The sequence below is a fragment of the Strongylocentrotus purpuratus genome, unplaced genomic scaffold (genome assembly GCF_000002235.5).
Source record: "Strongylocentrotus purpuratus isolate Spur 01 unplaced genomic scaffold, Spur_5.0 spur5_scaffold_17, whole genome shotgun sequence".
Taxonomy (NCBI): domain Eukaryota; kingdom Metazoa; phylum Echinodermata; class Echinoidea; order Camarodonta; family Strongylocentrotidae; genus Strongylocentrotus; species Strongylocentrotus purpuratus.
The window spans coordinates 1,419,346-1,437,357 of record NW_022145602.1 but is presented as its reverse complement, the minus strand read 5'-3'; the positions used below and the strand labels follow the sequence as shown (position 1 = coordinate 1,437,357).

Sequence of the window (18,012 nt, the reverse complement as noted above, 5' to 3'; positions counted from 1 at the left end):
CAATCTGCTATACTGAGGGAGGTCCTTTCTATAGAAATTGATTTTCTCTTTAAAATGCATTGAGAGAAAGTGGGCATTGAATTTGCTTGAAAGGATACAATACGAGGGCGAGCAAACAAGTCTGTGCGGTATCTGCTAACTCGGTCTGGGACAATTCGGACTCAGTCAAGTTTTGGCCGACAGTGCTAGAAATGTTTGGATCTATTTAATAATATTTAAAATAGGTTTTTTTATCATCATTTGCTTTCCCCTCGTTGGATTTGGTGCAATTGAGAACGGACAGCAACGTTGTCTGATGATTCTGCTGCAAGTGGTGAAATAGTTAATTAGTTGTAACGAGTAAATAACTCGGCCTATAACGTTGCAGGCCGAATTATTCCGGGGTCGACATGTCGTGGTTCTGTGTTTACAATCGCTGAGTAGTAACACATGATAAACAGTATTAGTTGCAAACTTGCAATAAAAAAAATTACCTTTGGATTAATGCCTAATATTATTGTACCACCCTTTCCTGCTACGAAAATGTAAGTACATTGATTACTTGATAATGATTTGGCTATCAAAAAGGCTCCTTGATTTTAAACTTATTTGCTAAGTATAGTCATGGTAAGTATTCGATATGATATTGGGATCGAATGTACTTTTGTTTATATTTGTTGTTTACAGTAACATGCCAGTCCATTCATTTAGATAGAAGTGAGTCCAGTATTGGAACTCAACACTACTTGTACTTTTTTTGCTTCTAAGTGGATTTTATCATTTGTATGACTTTTTCTTGTAATTCTTTCCTTTCTATTTAAAGCGCATAGGGACATGCTATCCTGTAATGTGTTATGCGCTATAAAAGAAAGGGGTATTATTATAATTATTAGTATTGGCAAATTATCATTTACTTACAGCAAAAATCCAACCATGAAAATATGTTGGAATATGAACAACTTTTTGAAAAAATTGTTTTAATAAAAACTGCTAATGGTTACGTAGATTTAGACCTATATAAGAGTGAGGGAGCTCATTTATATGATGCAAATTGTGGAATTATAAACTGGGGAGGGAGTGGCGCTATTTACTATTTGACAGCAGCATCATACAATGGAGATGTTTTAATAATCAAGGTTATTCAGACACTAACTGATGGCATTCTGAAGCACAAAAAAGTTTATCTGCCCAACGCCGCACAATGCAACCTTCACTTAGCACTAGCATCCAAGCGTCACGCGCGATGTCATTTCAGTGAAAACTTTTGATGGAATTGTATCGAACATCTATTTCCATTTAAATACAAAAAATTGATTTGGCATCTTGTTTTTACCATTTTTATCGCTATAAAGAAGACAATAGATAAGGCCCATACATAATTAAATAGGCCGGTTATAGACCGCAAGACGTTTATGCATTTTACCTGGTTTGTGGTTTCTTGTGAAGGAGAAAAATATTCCTACATAAAGCACATGCAAAAAGTCGAATAGGCAAGATGTTTTTTTTCCAAATACTTTTTTGTCCATTGTATCAGCGCTGTGATCAGTATTCTATAAAAGCCTTTAACAGGAAATTCCATCCTGATTTTAGTTGGTTTTAATAAAAGCAAAAAAAATGAGAGGAACTGGTCAGTAAACGTTTAAGCAAATTCTGATTAAAAATAAGAAAGTTATGAATTGTTGCTATCAATGAAAAAGAAATTGGCAACACTCTGATGTATTTTTCATAAGAAACAATTATTATTATTAATAAACATTTTTCTTTTAGATATCACTAACAGTTGACAAGAAAAGAAAACTCCGTAAAGGTTCTCCAATATCGACCTGCCTAACTTTGTTACAACTCGATTTCTGCAAGGTAATTATATACAGTGCGACCCAGAAAAAACGAAACCGAGAATTATTGATGTTTTATCATAACTTAATCACAATTATAATTAATAAATGATACATTTTTGTAAAGCTTAGATCCTCCTCTTTCATTTGATGCAACTCATATGACATGTATGCAGGACAAGACACCAAAAGGAATACACTTGTATTTCGATGTCATATGGGCCCTTTAATTGTTGATGCACAATGTAACCAAATTTAATGCATAAGTCTTTGTGAAGTGCCTCAATAAAAATTATTTCATTCACCTGATAATAATAATAGTATTTCAATAGACATAATTTGAACTGCATACATTAATTGTTGCCAGGTAGGACAAACTTTATGGCTTGACCTACCTAGCAACACTTAATATATGAAGTTTGCATTCTGACTATTGAAATACTATAGGATTTCCCGGCCAAATTCGCGAGTTTGTCATTAAAATGAATTTGTCTTGCGTTCAAATTCGACGGTTTTAGTGCTGTCAGGTATATCTCGGGTTCATATTCCTTTTTCTAGTTTTCAAATATATGAAGTTTTCGTTAAAACTATGTATGTTTCATTCAAATTAATGAACAATGTGCTTCTTTCGCTATTTGGTCATTCAATTTGGCGCAACACGATTTTCTGACATTTTATTTTCTTGCATTTATACACTTATAATACTCATTTTTATTAGATTTATCTGATATTCATCAGCATTTAAGAAAAAACACGAATTGCATCTACGGACTTGATGGTCCTGTGGCTGCAGCGAGGTCGATAACAAATCAAAAGTCTTAACACAGGCTTCTACAGGAATTCGTATAGCTTTAATGATAGAAGAAACCATTCCATTTCGTTTCATTCCATTCCGTTTCATTCCGTGAAAACTGTGGATAAATCACATATAAAGAATCATAAATACAAGTACATCATAGCATCATAAATATAGCAATAAACAGTCTCTTTGAGAAACTCCTAAAATAATGTACATTGTGTCATGATCTTTATAACTCATTAAAATAACCCCAGTCACTATTCTAGTCCATCTGCATTATTTATAGCTTTACATAAATACAAACTCACACTACAAGTGTCGCAACTAGACTTCACTATAGCTTGTTTAAACAATTAACTAAACAACTATAAATTCTGAATCTCTATTTAGTACTTTAGCACTCTCATAATCAATCTTCAAAGTATTAGCAGTATCTTCACTAGTTATCACTGTTCTTATTATAAACTCAAATGTACATATATCATAACAGCATGGGCTTGCACGTCTTACATTACATTGCATACTAAAATGAACACGTCTCAGTAAGGAGTTCAAAACATACACACTAATTTACACTTTATGTTTCGACAAGTCATAGAAATACCAATTCATAGAAATACATTCAATATATAACAAAACTAACCTCTTTGCCTGACATAATGACAAACTTAGGACTAAAATCTCCTTGATGCTCTGGCAAAAAGGGGATTCTTGTACCTCAGCACAACCATGTTAAAGGAGCTACACAAAGAAAATTCACTAACAACTCATAATTAGAACAAATTACATATGGATGGAAAGATTTTCTCTTGAAAAACACGAACAATTTGCTGAGAAATCATATAGATATCATGGAAAGGCGTAAAATGCAATTTGTCAAGACCCTCCTTAGACCCCCGAACGCCCCTGAAAGTAAGTCAAACACACAAGCGTAGCGAGCTCTTAATTGTGACGTCACACACTGGACGAACAGCTCAGTGCCGTGTAGCAGTATGCAGCTAGCCAGCCGTGTCCCGTATGTGACGTCACAAATATTGACGCTCTGCAAAGGACCGCTCAAGGCAGAAAATCTGGATATCAAAACTAACATTTTTGAGAGTTGATTACTGCGGGCCGCAAACATATTTTTAAGAGAAGAGTTGTTGTATTTGATCGGCAAGGCTTCCCCTTCGCAATGATATGAGTTTTGCATCAATTCAAAACACTTATGATTTCTTCGTGTGGCTACTTTAATGTAGCCTTCTGAGTGTTTGATATCAAGTGGTTATCAATAGATGGCGCTATACTAGGCACCTTGCCTGAGGAAGTGCTATTACAAATATATATGTATTCATGTCATGCATTAATAGTACAAGAAACAAATGACTTGGGTGATAAAGTAATTAAAGATAAACTCCAGTACTGGTAAAAAAAAAAAAAAAAATTCTCACAGAATCAAAGGAAACTTACACTGAATGTTCAAGATTACAAATAAATGACATGTGCCAAACAATTTTGGAAGAAAATGTATACTGGCTGAGTAATGAGCATAGAAAGACAAGGAAATCAAGGAAGTACTAGCCCCGACACCATGTGTGTTGTCCCATATATAGCTTTCTATGTGAGTGCTTGTTACTTTACCAAGACTCGGTCAAATTTATTATGATTCTGATGACTCCAGAACCTTGCAGTACACACCAATACTTACATGCTACATGATCAACTGTTTCTGATCCTTTCCACACCTTTTCTTTCACAATGCAATCGCATTACCAGTACTAAAGTTTATCTTTAAGTGCAACGGTCACAACAGGTCTTAGTGGCCCGAATTCACAAAGGAGGTTTGTCGACAAACCTTTGGTTTTCGTACGTCATATGACGCGTTTAATTCACAAAGGAGGTTTGTCGACAAACCTTGGTTTCCGTGCTTCAAATGACGCGTTTTGACGCGTCTTTACAAACCAGGTTTGTAAAAAACGGGTAAAAACGCGTCATATGACGTACGAAAACCAAGGTTTGTCGACAAACCTCCTTTGTGAATTCGGGCCAAAATGTTTGTAAATTGTCATTTTTACTTAATGTCTACCCTCATATGCATTGTCTTGAACATGAACAAATGGAATAACAGAATAGACCCCAATGGCAAATCATGCATTTTAATTGCATTATTTTAAGACTGTAAACGTGTGTTGCATTTCTTTCCCCTAACATCCTAACTTGAATAAACATATTTCGAATACGAATGACAGGTGTTAATTTAAATGATAAAAATGACGCCTCGACGAGTGACGATTAATTTGAATGCTAGTTGAGCAGTTTCTAAATTAAATGACAGATCCATGAAACTCTTCGACCAAAATCCTAAATTAAATACAAAAACGGGAAAATTGAATGATAATTGGCATGGCAGAGCCGATCTGCGCTAACTTAAATGCAAAGTAAATGAATTCGAATGACAAACTCGCGAATTTCGCCGGGAAATCCTATATTATTCTTATCAAGTGAATGAAATGATTTGTATTGAGGCACTTCACAAAGACTTATGCATTAAATTTGGTACATTACGAAAATGGCCTGTTACCACACACACGAACACTCTTCATTTCCCCTCCCCAAGGTTCACACATCATACCCACCAATGGCATACACCTTGCAACATAGCGAAATTGACAATTTTCCTGCAAAATAGACCTCTTGAACCAGACGTAATTTACCCTATTCTGATGACTTGAACGCATGCCAAGATAACAATGGCTGCGTTTCCATACAGAAATAAAACTAGTATGCGTTTGTACTGACAGTGGTCCAGCGAGCGAAATGAGACAGCCGGACAAAAATGGTATTTGTTAAAAGTAGAGAAAATTAACGGAATGCATCAAACTGTCTGAATATTGTCATTCTTTATTGATTTCGTCAAATAAATTCCATACAAAATGGCTCGTTATTATTGCAAACTTAAGTCCTTTTCAGCCAAAAGCTGAATTTCAATTTCAAGAAACAAACGACATAATATTCAAGATATGTAAAAAAAAAAAAACTGTCCAAAATTGAAGAAGAAATGAGCTGCACTATGCTACAGTACATCAAGTAATATTGGCTATACAGATAGTACAAATATCAACACATGTAAATAAATGAGATTTAAGTCTTTTTAAACAAATTGGAAATGTGACATGTTATAAGTACACACTGTACTTCACTTAATTATAAACGCTTTCTGATTCATAAAGAAATTTTATTTCTGAAAAAATATATTTCAAGGAGGCTAATGTTAATACCGGGTAACCTATACACATTCCATTTTTGTGTGTGGTTTTGTTCATTCTCAAAATTCTCAAAACTCCATTCTCCTTACAAATTCTTTCTGGCATATTTTTTAGAGCAAAAGTGAAGTTGTGAGGCAGTATCATCTCACTAATCTGAAGTTTTGCAGAACCCTCAACATTACTATAACTTTCTTAAGCTATTTGCTATTTCACACATTTTCAGTGTTCTATTTGTAACATTTTTCCTCTCTTTATTCGCATTAACTTGAAAATCACCTCGATCTGTCCTTTAAAATCATCTTAAGTAAGAATGAAGTTATCACATTCGATTCGATTTGCAGTATGGTGAATCATTTAAATGCTACAGAAAATTCTAATTGGCAACTCCATGTGATCCTAACGTCATTATTCTCCATGTATACAAATCACCACAAAATTTCACATTTTCAAAATGTGGGCTGCTACAATCAAAGCAAGCTCAATAATAAAACTATGATCGATAATGGAACATTTAAGCAAGACGGCAACAACGAGAGTGGTAGTCAATTCTAGGAGACATGATTCTGCAAATACTCTTCAGATACGATAGTCTGGTAACTCTGGTTTACAATTGTATTCAAATTTAAACCTAGGTGTCTAAATATGGGGGTATTTGGACTGTTATCTTTTTAAAACCTTTCTAAATTGTTTAGACCCCAACAAGTTGATGGCAAACATTCACTCCAATTGTATAATTGAGTGAAGAGTGACGACTTATGCGAGGATTTTTGGAAGAAATGTGTTTGAAGACGATTGATGAAAGAATACAAAATGTAGGTTTTCTGCATATAATGAAGAAAAAGAAAGAAAGAAGCGAGCCAGTCTCTCAGTAGTGTATGCCAGTAAAGTCTAGAAAGCTTTGTTACAAACTACAATAATTTTACAATTACATCGCACATATAAAATATAACGAATCACACTAACGTTTTCAATTTGTATATAATTGCCTACATGCGTATGACTATTGACAAGCAATACAACACTCCCTGTTGCACCTACGTACAAATTCAACATAAGCTTCATGCCAATATATATCGTACTTTGTTCTCAACCTTGGGGGCCGCATGTCATTTTTTAATAAGCAGGAGGCCAACCAATATCTAAAGTGGTGTACGCTTGCATACTATAATACAAATTCTAGGCTTGTCCTCTCATGTGTCTAGAGAAAAATACAGTTAGTGAAAAAATGACAAATATATCAATACATGTATCCGATTTTAAATTTTGAATTGAATTACTGGTGGCATATATATATCTAATATTTACATTAGTTTCGAATTATGCGGACTAATTGCCTCTTTAAAGACAAATGCATTGCTGAAAAATGTTAAAGCAAATTTACCTGAAAAGTAGCTTTACAATAAAAATTGTTCAAATTAGGAAGAGAAAGCATACAGGTAGCAAACGGGCCTTTTTTTTATTCTGAGAACATTTTGGAAGATTTTATAATTTTCCTTACAATCCTAAAATATTAGTAACATAGGCCTCTGGATCCAAAGTACAAGCACTAACAGACTTACTCATATATACCTTGTATAGGGGAAATCAGTATGAGAAGCAAAATAATGTATGGCCTTGGGATATATGTTAAGGCCTTTAACATTTTTTCTTTCAAGTAACAATCCATATTCAAATACACCAGCACACTATGAAGCCATTTAAACTGTACCTTAAATACGTTTAGGCATCTGTACATTATAAAGATTGAAAATTTCTTGCCTGATTTCATTTTTTCTCTCGAAAGATAACAGTCAATTTCAATAATTCTTTTTAAATGAGCTGTAAATCAACATACATGTACTTGAAAGGCAATGTTGAAAGTAAAAAATAAACACCACCACTTTCCTTCAAATCTTGTTAAAACTTTGAGGGTTTATGAATTGTAAGTAGGAGTAATTAATCTTCCTACTCTCCTCAACAATAGCAACAGCATCATCCCCTCCCATATCCCTATCAAAATGTGATGCTTTGAACTATACTTGGCTATAAAAATCCATTTCTCCATCCCTCTCCAAATCCCTTGTACGATCATCTGTTCTAAAATGTTGTTTTATGTGAAATTGGAAACACAATTTACATTTTATTTTATTCATAATTTTTCTTTTTATTTAGAAGGGGAGAGGAGTATTGCTTATACCAATTTTTAAGGATTACTTTGAGTTGACACATCAGCAAAAAAAAAGCAAACACCGAAATCTTTGATGGTAACATCTCCAATCCAATAATCAGATCTGCTTGTATTATATTTTGTTAACTATTACTGCAGCATTTTGCGGCTCAGTAGGCTAACTTTGCTCAAGCATAATGTTTAATTTAGCTTATTATTGATTACCAGTACCTTTCATATCTGTACATTTCCTATTGCACGTCTGTATATCTTTATCATTTATTTCATCTTTTGCACAAGCTGCGCCTTGAGCATTTGATTGTCAAGTGGATTTGGCGCCATACAAATCTTATGTATTATTATTATTATTATTATTATTATTATTATTATTATTATAAGATGGGCTCTTCACCTGATATAGACCAGCAAATGTAAAAATTTAATTCATTACATGAAGATAGATTATCGGAATGAAAGCAACGCCAAGTCCAAAGTCATGACCAATTTTGCTTTATCCAGATCGATGTAAATGGATGACAACGTGGTGAAAATTTGGAACAACATTAAAATACACTTTTTCTTTAATGCTCACCTAAGTTATATGCAGCTACTGGCACTAATGACTAGTAATCTGAACAACAGCACAACAGCTGAAGAGACCCTTTAGAGTATGAACAGAGTTTTGATCTGCTTTTGAACTATCTTCAAATTTATCTCATGTTATTAGTACCTCCATGGCAAACTTATTTCGTAAAGATGGTTCCGTCCCTGGCCCATCGCTCTACCCTGCTTCATCTGTTGTCCCTCTGTCTTGTACAGCATGAAACCATTTCTGTTTTTATACCGCATCTTCTTTGCAAGATTCTTTCCTATTCTCATCATGAGCTCTTCGTCGTCGTACGGTCCACAATACACGCTGATGACTCCGCTGTCAGGATGTCCAGCATTGTCCTTTGCTGTATGAACCTGTAATTCTCCAACTCCGTGCAGTTCGCCAGCGTCGAACAGACTCTTCACAAGATGCCACCGATCATCAATTTCTGACGTTGGGTAGAAGAGCATCCATTTCCCACTCGTTGATGGATCATATTCATTCTCATCTAGAGGTTTACGATGCCAATGACAGAAGTTTCTCTTGTCTCTTGAAGGCGGGCGTTCTCCTGTGTCTCTTGAAGGCGGGCATTCTGCCGTGTCTCTGGAAGGCGGGTGATCTGCTGTGTCCCAGGTGCTTGCCCGTATCGCCTGAGGCTTTGGTACTTGTACCCAGTAGCTCGGGCTACTCTGGCCTGTTGCTCTTCTCCCCTCTCTAGGAGCATCTACCTTGTAACGCATGATACCAGATTTGTCTTTATATTTTGTTTTCAACGCAATGTTTTCCCCGATTTTCAACATGAGCTCTGCATCATCGCACGGTCCACAATACACCATGATGACTCCGCTGTTTTTGTCAGGATGTCCAGCGATGCTCTTTGCTGTGGAGACCATTGCATCACTGACTCCGTGCAGTTCCTCAGCGTCGTACAGATCCTTCATCAGCTGCCACATGCCATCGATATCTGACGGAGGATAAAACAGCATCCATTTCCCCCTCAAAGATGAGTCATAGTTTGTAAACCTGCCATCTTGGGACTTCGGATGCCACTGCCAATTGCTTCTCATGTCTCTAGATGGTGGGGGTTCTGCTTCGCCTGATTGGCTGTAGTTGGCCCCGAAATTTGGCCTGGGAATTGGTAACACCTGTTTGTATGTAGACATAAACTGTCCCGAACTTGCCGTTCCCTTTCCAACTATATCTGTCTTGTAGCGAAGAGTGCCATATTCGTTTGTATACGAGGTCTTCTGGACTAAATTTACTCCTACTCTCAACACAAGATCTTCGTCATCCCATGGCCCACAGTAGACCATAATAACTGCAGTACTGTTTCCCCTTTCGTTAACTGGCAGGGAGCAGACTGTAGAGACTTTTAATCCTCGAACTCCATCCAGTTCATTGTAATCAAACAAGCTTTTCATCATCTGCCATTTCTCGTCAATCTCTGCCAATGAATAGAACAGCATCCATCGCCCACTCTTTGAGTAGTCATATTCCTCAGCACAACCAGGAGGTGAACACTTGGGATAGTGCCACTGCCAATAGTCTCCCGTGTCTTCGGACGGCAGAGGTTCCGGCATTTCTGAGCTAGCAGTTCCTTCGACAGGCCTTGGCACCTGCATCTGGTAACGGTGGTTTACAGCTTGACCTGTTGCCCTTGTCCCCCCTCTGGTTTGGTCGTCTGTTTTGTACAACATAGAACCATTCTTATTTTCATACTTAATTTTTTGTACCAGATTTCTCCCAATTTTTCTCACGAGCAGTTCATCAGTCCACGGTCCACAATACATGATAAGCACTGGCATAGTATTATCAAAACATCTTGGATTGTCCATAGCTGTTGATACTTTCATTCCCCTCACACCCCTCAGCTCACCGGTATCAAACAAATCCTTTGCCATCTTCCACTTTTCATCAATCTCCGACATTGGGTAGAACAACATCCACTTTCCGCTCCTGGAGTATTCATCATCATATTCAACACAACCAACTGGTATGAACTCTCGTGGATAATGCCACTGCCACATACGTTCTGTGTCCTGGGAAGGTGGGCAATCATAGATCAGTAATCCATCTCCGATGTCCTCTTCTTCATCAGAGGCAGACTTAGAGTCATAATGGCTCTCATCAAATGCATCCTCCTCACCCTCCCTGACCATATCCACCTTTTCTACCGGGAGGTCGAGGTCTCCAATTTCCCCTTTTTGTTCCATATCTTTATCCTTTCCTTGCACGTTTTGAGGATCAACACCGATACATTCTTGCTTCGGCTAGATATAGTGCTGCTAATATTGCTGGTGTAAAACGAAGTTTTGCCGTTCAGGTACAGAGTCTAATAATGGGTTATCGAGACGATACGTGTGACGTGTACATGTACACATCACACATGTCGCCTGTTTCAATCGGTGTCAATGCGCACAAACGCAGGCAAGGGGCCAGAGTATAATTATCGGTGCGAAAGCTTTCGTCCTTGAAGCCTAAAATGCATAAAGTAAACAGCTTGTTTACTCCAAACCACTACTAAAGAGACTTAGCAAAACTGTAAGATCTCGCTTTAGAAACCACCAAATGAAATGATTGAAATGTCAAATTGAAGAAAAAGAGTTGTTCTAACTCATTAATATTGCAGTTAGTAGTTAAATCTCGTTTTAATATGCAAAAAATGGGCAAAACGAAGCGCCATTTTTTATTTGTTTTTGGCAGAAAATATTGCATTAATTTTCATATTTTCCGTCTAGACGCTAGGCCAATACTTTCGTAAATGATAAATAAAAATATATCGAAGCTCTCGTCGAAATTTCTATTCATAACTATTTTCCCTCGGCTATCACGGGAAAAAAAACGAAGGCAATGTCATCGACGACCAATGGCGAAACGTTCGCGTAAGCTTAAGTCCAGTCCCATCTATAGGGTTACGTGCATGATGGTTACCTCTCGCGGGTAGCGATTATATTGGAGCGAATTGAACACCTTGCGTGGTGTATGTTCCCTATAAACAAATTCCCAATATTAGGTAATCTTATTATCAAATAAGCCTACATTATAGATTTCTTGTTGTCAGGGCTACGAAATCATTCTTTGTTTGTAATACAATATCAATTTTACTCATGTTATCCAAAGATTTAGGATCAGAAGATGGGATCAGGATCTAGTCGTTCAGGGTCCCGCCCAGATCCAAACGGTGCCACCAGACCAGGCGGTGGTGTGAACTCCTCTAACCCTAACCCTAAGAAGACAGGATGGGAGTGGTTCGAAATAAACTTCGGCACCATGGACCTAGCCGATGATTCTGACGAAGACGGGGATGTCGGTGATGATGTTCCAACTGTGGAGACCTCCTCCCATGAGGCTCCTGGCCCGATGATGGCCGGGGAGGGCGGAGATGGAGCAGCGACGACGGCAGATCCGGGTGTGACGGAGGCAGGAGCCGGTGGAGCTGGAGGAGGCGGAGGTGACGCGTCTCCAGCTCAACCAGAGGAAGAACCAGCGCAGCCGTCATCGGGAGAACCGGCTGGAGATTCGGCTCCAGCTGATGTGGATACTGCTCCAACTACAGAGCCTGCTTCAGCCCCTGCTCCAGGACCTGGTCCTGCTCCTGCTCCTGCTCCTGCTAAACCGGCCGCACCAGATCTATCCAATCTTCCATCACTCTCAGTCACTGGTGTTAAACTCTATGTAAGTATTGTCAATCATCTGAAAATTTAGATTACGACTGATGAATTCGGACCCATGAATAAAGTTTATCCATGAATGATGACGATGTTACACCATCTAACTCCATGCATTTCCAGTGGGGAAGATGTACGATTATCAACATCGTTAGTTCTTTACGATCGGATGGAGCACCCTAATGTTAACCACGTTTAAAAACATAGATTTCAAATATTCTTTCGAAATTATGATATGACTTGATGATGATGTTGATAGTGATTTTAACGGCGGCGATGGTGATGATCATGATGGTGGTTACGGTGACGATGATGATTTTGATGATGATTTTAATGAAGATGATGGTGATGGTGATGGGGATGCAGCGCTCATGGCGCTCACTCTAAATTACGGTCACAAAATTCAACTTTCACAGTCTGTGTTTCATCTTGTGACTACAAGTTGATCATGGAAATGAAAAAGAGTCCTTCTGATTGGCTGATTTGTTTCAGGAGTTAGAGAACGCGCAAGCGCACCATACCGATGAGTTTGAACAAGACATGAGCAGGGATCTTGACCTGATCGTGAGGAGAGGTCAGGAGTTCAACATGGAGATCAACCTAAACCGGAAGTACTACCCAGAGATGGAAACAATCATTCTACGATTTGCAGTCAAAAGTAAGGATTTCTTATAAAGATGGACTGGTATTGCGATTAATAGAATTCGTTTGGATAAGGTTTCATTTTCCCACAGTTTAAAAATTGATTGTTTAGGTTCATATTGAAAAAATATAACAAGCCTGTTCTTAATCATCAGCTGAAAATTATTCTGCTTTTGGTCGGATGCTGTCTAACTTGATTTTACAACTTTTACTTTTTTTTAATCGAGGAATATGTTTCCTAGAAAAAAATTAATGTTTGCAGGTGCAGTGAGGGCAGTTCTCGGTCTTTATTTGTAATAGATATACAGCAGTTAAACAATATTTTGTATTACTCTATTCATGTACCAATTTTACTTTTATATAATTCTGACAGCAAAGATACCTAGGCCTACAAATGGAACGTTGATATCACTATCTTTAGATGGATCATTTGAAGAGGGAGAATGGAGTGTCAAAGTTGAATCAATAGAAGAAAACTCAGTCAAGGTATATGAACATTAACTTTCTGTATGGCTTCTTACCTGATAAGCCTGTATTCCTCACCCCTCCCTCATTCTCTCTCTCTCTCTATCTCTCTCCTCCTTCTATCCCCGCTGTCCTTCTCTTCCTCTCTCTCGCTTCAATTTCTCTCCCTCGCTTTAAGTCTCTACCTACTCAGAATAAATGTAAGGTCCTTACATTTCCAATATTGTACATAGTGCATATAAATATCACGTCTGCAAAGAGGGGCTGGAAATACATTTAATTTGAGACATCGTATTTGTTTGTCCTATGTTGATGTTGCTTTGCATAAGTATATCATTTATAAACCGTATTTATTGAATTGAATTGATCTTTATTTCATTTATCATAAAAAACATCATAACAAACATATACAATATAAAAAACAGCGTGCAAGTTAAAGAGAAACTTTTACAATATAGAATACACCAACAACAAAAATGTCATATGAATTTGGAAACGGCTAGGAAAGTCAAAGGCTTTATTGGCGCTGCCACCGAAACAATAATACACGTACAATATCTCTTGTTCACACGTTATGGTTGCCTCCGCAGTTATCAGTGAAGAGCGCCCCCACCGCCCTCGTAGGCTGCTACACCCTGACTATCCTTGTGAAGGGCCTCAAGTCTGGTGTCCGACGCGAGTTTGCTCAGAGGAAGAAGATCATCACCATGCTGTTCAACCCTTGGTGCGACAAGGACGCCGTCTTCCTTGGGAGCGAGGACGAGCGGAAGGAATACGTCATGGAGGACGTCGGCCTGATCTGGCGTGGGTCCTACAAGAACTTTCACGCCAAGAAGTGGAACTATGGACAGTTCGACCTTGATGTGAGAGAAGTGGTCTTTCAGCTTCTTGAGGATCACATCAAAGCAGAGGACAGTTGGAACCCAATCAAGGTAAATACAGTCAAACCTGCTTTAGTGACCACCTGTCTACAGAGACCACATTTCTTGTTTCCCTTAAAAATGGTTTCTAATTGAAACATGTATCAAAGGAACTTATCTACAAAGACCACCTGTCTACAAAGGCCACTTCTTGTGTTTCCCTTTGGTGGTCGCTATAGACAGGTTTGACTGTAGTACGACAATGCCACCTACATGAAAGACCGATAAGTGGTCTTTTCTTTTTAATACAGAATGGTCTAGGACATCAATTTGTGTTGAACGTGTAATCTATACGTTAATTGAATGAGACCAAAGGATGACATGGGCTCATGTAAACGAGAAGAAATAAGCCCTCAGACGGAGATACAAATGAGACAGTGATAGCCAAATAGAGGCTGGTATTGATCCACAATATAGAAATGGGAAAAGTGCATTTTAAGACAAAAATAATACAAGTATTATGCATGTATGACCGCAGTTTAGTCGGTCAAATGAATTAAGACTGACATTTTGGTGAATTGACCCCCTGGTTTCGTAAAATCCTAGTTAGGTTATGGTTAGTTGGTAGAACGTGCGTGGCACTGAAGACTCTGTTTCATAGCGATCTTTTTACTTGAAATCCCGAGGACATTCGACTTGGTAAAATCCAGGAGTGGTGTTCTTTTTTAATATCAAACACCTTAAAATAAAGTTAAGTTCTGGTCGTGCAATTGTATTGGGAAAAAACGGTGTGGAATCGATCAGAAAATGTTGATCATCTAGCATATAAGTATTGATGTTGTACTGCAAGGTTCTGTAATCTTAACAATGATAAGAAATTTCGCCCAGTCTTGGTAAAGTTACAAGCACTGTACACAGAAAGATGTTTATGGGACTACACAAATGGTGTCGGACCACTAACCTTGATTTCCTAATCTTTCTATGCTCATAACTCAGCCAGTATATACATTTTCTACCAAAACTGTTAGGCAAACAACATTTATTTGTAATCTTGAACATTCAGTGTAATTTTCTTTTGATTCTGTGAGAATTATTATTCTTTTTTCTTTTTTAAAGAACTCACTTTTATCTTTAAATTGGAAAGTCAGCCAAATGTGTGCACATTGCTTGTAAGACTAATATGTAAATTAGTTCTATGTAGGCTATGTGATTAGAAGATGGTTCCTCTCGTGTTTCCATTCCTAGGTGTCTCGGGTGATGTCTTCCATCATCAATGATTCTGGTAGGGGACCTGCAGGCGTGTTGGTGGGTAACTGGAGTGGGTATTATGATGATGGTATCAGCCCTACCAAATGGAACGGCAGCGTCGCCATCTTGGAGGAATACAAATCAACTGGAATGCCTGTCATGTAAGTAGAGAGCATGCCCAAATTATGTAGTGTTATATAGATGATGACGTGGATCCTAATCAAATGATTGGTTGAGAGCATACACGTGACCGGGCATTTATTTTGCCTAACACGTAATTTTGATAACGACCGGTCATTATCAAATACTAATGACCGGTCATTAGTAAAATCATATTATAAAACACCGTTTAAAAAAACAAATAAAAACTTATCTTTTTGTTCAGGCATTAGTAAAATTACCCACACTCGGTACATTCAAAACAGTCCAAAGACCCTCGGCTATCGCCTTGGGCGTGTTAGACTGTTCCAAAGGTACCTTGTGTGGGTAATTCTTACTAATGCACTCACTGCTGTGTATTACTTGTATACTGTCAGTTTTAGTGTATTTTGTCGTTGCCTCAAGAGAAAAAGGAGAATGTCATGGCATTCTTCAATCCTTGAGCCATCTTCAACCGAGCTCACTTTCAAAACAATAATTCTCCCCGCTAAGCCGTACAGCCTCTATTGAATAAGATCCGGAAGTCCGACGGCCAGTCCAATCTGGGGCCCGTTTCATAAAACTGATTATCTATAACAAATGCTAAATTTCAATGACAAATAATTATGCTCTCAGCCAATCAGATGCCATGATTTTAGTAGCTTATAACAGTAGCTTGTAACTTGTTTTTGATATCGGTTTCATGAAACAGGGTCCAGATTATCGGTTTAATTAAAAAACAAGAAAAGGTAGTGTGTGTGCCTCTATTGTTGTTGATGTTGGTTAGTGCTTCGACAGTCATTTTGACTGAAAATGTGTCCCCTTCTAGTCATGTAATAAAGCAAGCCCTACTCTGAATACATTTAAAAAGAGATACAAACAATTACGTTTTTTTGTGAATAGCATATATGCAATTCGGTGTTAGATGGTAGATGTTAGTTGTTAGGTTTTAGGTGTAAGGTGTTTGGTATAGGTTAAAATTCTTTATTATGTCGTAAGGGACCAGCACCACATAAGACTTTATTGTTCTTTCTTGCCGGTGTAATTTTTGTTCATGTTTAGTTATTTTGTTGTTTACTTATCTGTAATTATCAATGTTATAATTATGTATGTTTTTATTATGACGAATGGAATAAAATGAAATGAAAAGTCAGAAAAATGAAATATTTTCATATGTGCGCCCTCATGCAGGTATGGTCAATGTTGGGTGTTCTCTGGAGTCTTCACCACCATTCTCCGTTGCCTTGGTATCCCTGCACGGAGCGTTACCAACTTCGCTTCCGCTCACGACACCGATGACAACATGACCATCGATAAGTACGTTGACCTCTGGGGCAACGACCTCAAGAAAGGTCATGATTCTGTCTGGAACTTCCACGTCTGGAACGAAGCCTGGATGACTAGACCTGACCTGGATCCTGGACTAGGCGGATGGCAAGCTGTGGACTCGACACCACAAGAAACAAGCGACGGTAGGCACTTTACTTACACATTCATTATACCGACAGTTAAAGGTAAAGACCGTAGGGGTAAAATAGCGATTCAAGGGTTTTGGGTGCAAAATATCCATTCAATATTGTTTAAATATTGCCTTCAGAGGTTTAGATGGCAATACTTCAACCTACATTCGCAAAAAAGCAGAAATATATGCTAAAATGTTCAATGTTGAAGTGCATTCGCGATATTTATCCTGGCCGGATCGATATGATAATTTACCTAATATATCAATAAAGTAGGCGGTTTCCCTGCAAAATTTGTATCATCACGTATTAGTCAAAGCATATTTTTTACATGATTGGTAATAAAAACTTCCAATTCATTTTTTGAGAGGATGGCGTTTCAAAAACTGGTCGACTATACCAGTTAACACTATTTTTATTTATTTTTCTTGTTCAACTCAAGTGACATATATATAATATTTTATAATTGTTTGGGAACTTGCGTAGAAGAGCTGCCATATTGGTTAAGGGTCTTGACTCTCATACGAAAGATTCAGTGTTCGATCATTGCTCAGTGTTTATATCTTAATAGACAAGGGGAGTTTTTCACAAAGACTAGGATCGACTTTAAGTTGGACTTAACTATGACAGGCCATTCATGCAACTGGTTGCTCTCACCATTATTCTGTATATTTGTGACACTAGATTTGTACGCCCCTTGAGAGACCAATGCCTGTAAATGGTGAGAGAAAACAGTAGCATGAACGGCCTGCCATAATTAAGTCCAACTTAAAGTCGATCTTAGTCTTTTTGAAAAACCTCCCAGGTCGCATATGTTTTACATCCCATTGGTCTAGCTACCTTATGTCCATATCTGCCATCGCAAGGATAAATGAGCTCTTTGAGTCGGAAAGGAGCTAGATTAGTGGGGTGACCTAGGGAGGGGGACCTAATCG

At 37.8% G+C, this 18,012-nt stretch overlaps 1 protein-coding gene across 2 annotated transcripts in view; it reads left to right on the top strand.

The window, feature by feature from the left end:
* The first annotated feature begins 302 nt into the window (after window positions 1-302).
* LOC592750 (coagulation factor XIII A chain) overlaps window positions 303-18,012 on the top strand; it is a 30,795-nt gene continuing 13,085 nt past the window's right edge. Inside the window, exons 1-8 of one of the 2 annotated variants that reach the window (XM_030988430.1) lie at window positions 304-524; window positions 1,747-1,836; window positions 11,717-12,271; window positions 12,757-12,922; window positions 13,280-13,392; window positions 13,962-14,303; window positions 15,477-15,640; window positions 16,809-17,089. In XM_030988430.1, the coding sequence (XP_030844290.1) occupies window positions 11,732-12,271; window positions 12,757-12,922; window positions 13,280-13,392; window positions 13,962-14,303; window positions 15,477-15,640; window positions 16,809-17,089 (1,606 nt within the window). In that variant the 5' untranslated portion in view covers window positions 304-524; window positions 1,747-1,836; window positions 11,717-11,731. Of the gene's footprint in view, window positions 525-1,746; window positions 1,837-11,716; window positions 12,272-12,756; window positions 12,923-13,279; window positions 13,393-13,961; window positions 14,304-15,476; window positions 15,641-16,808; window positions 17,090-18,012 lie in introns of both variants that reach the window. The other variant, XM_030988431.1, reaches the window with a different exon arrangement.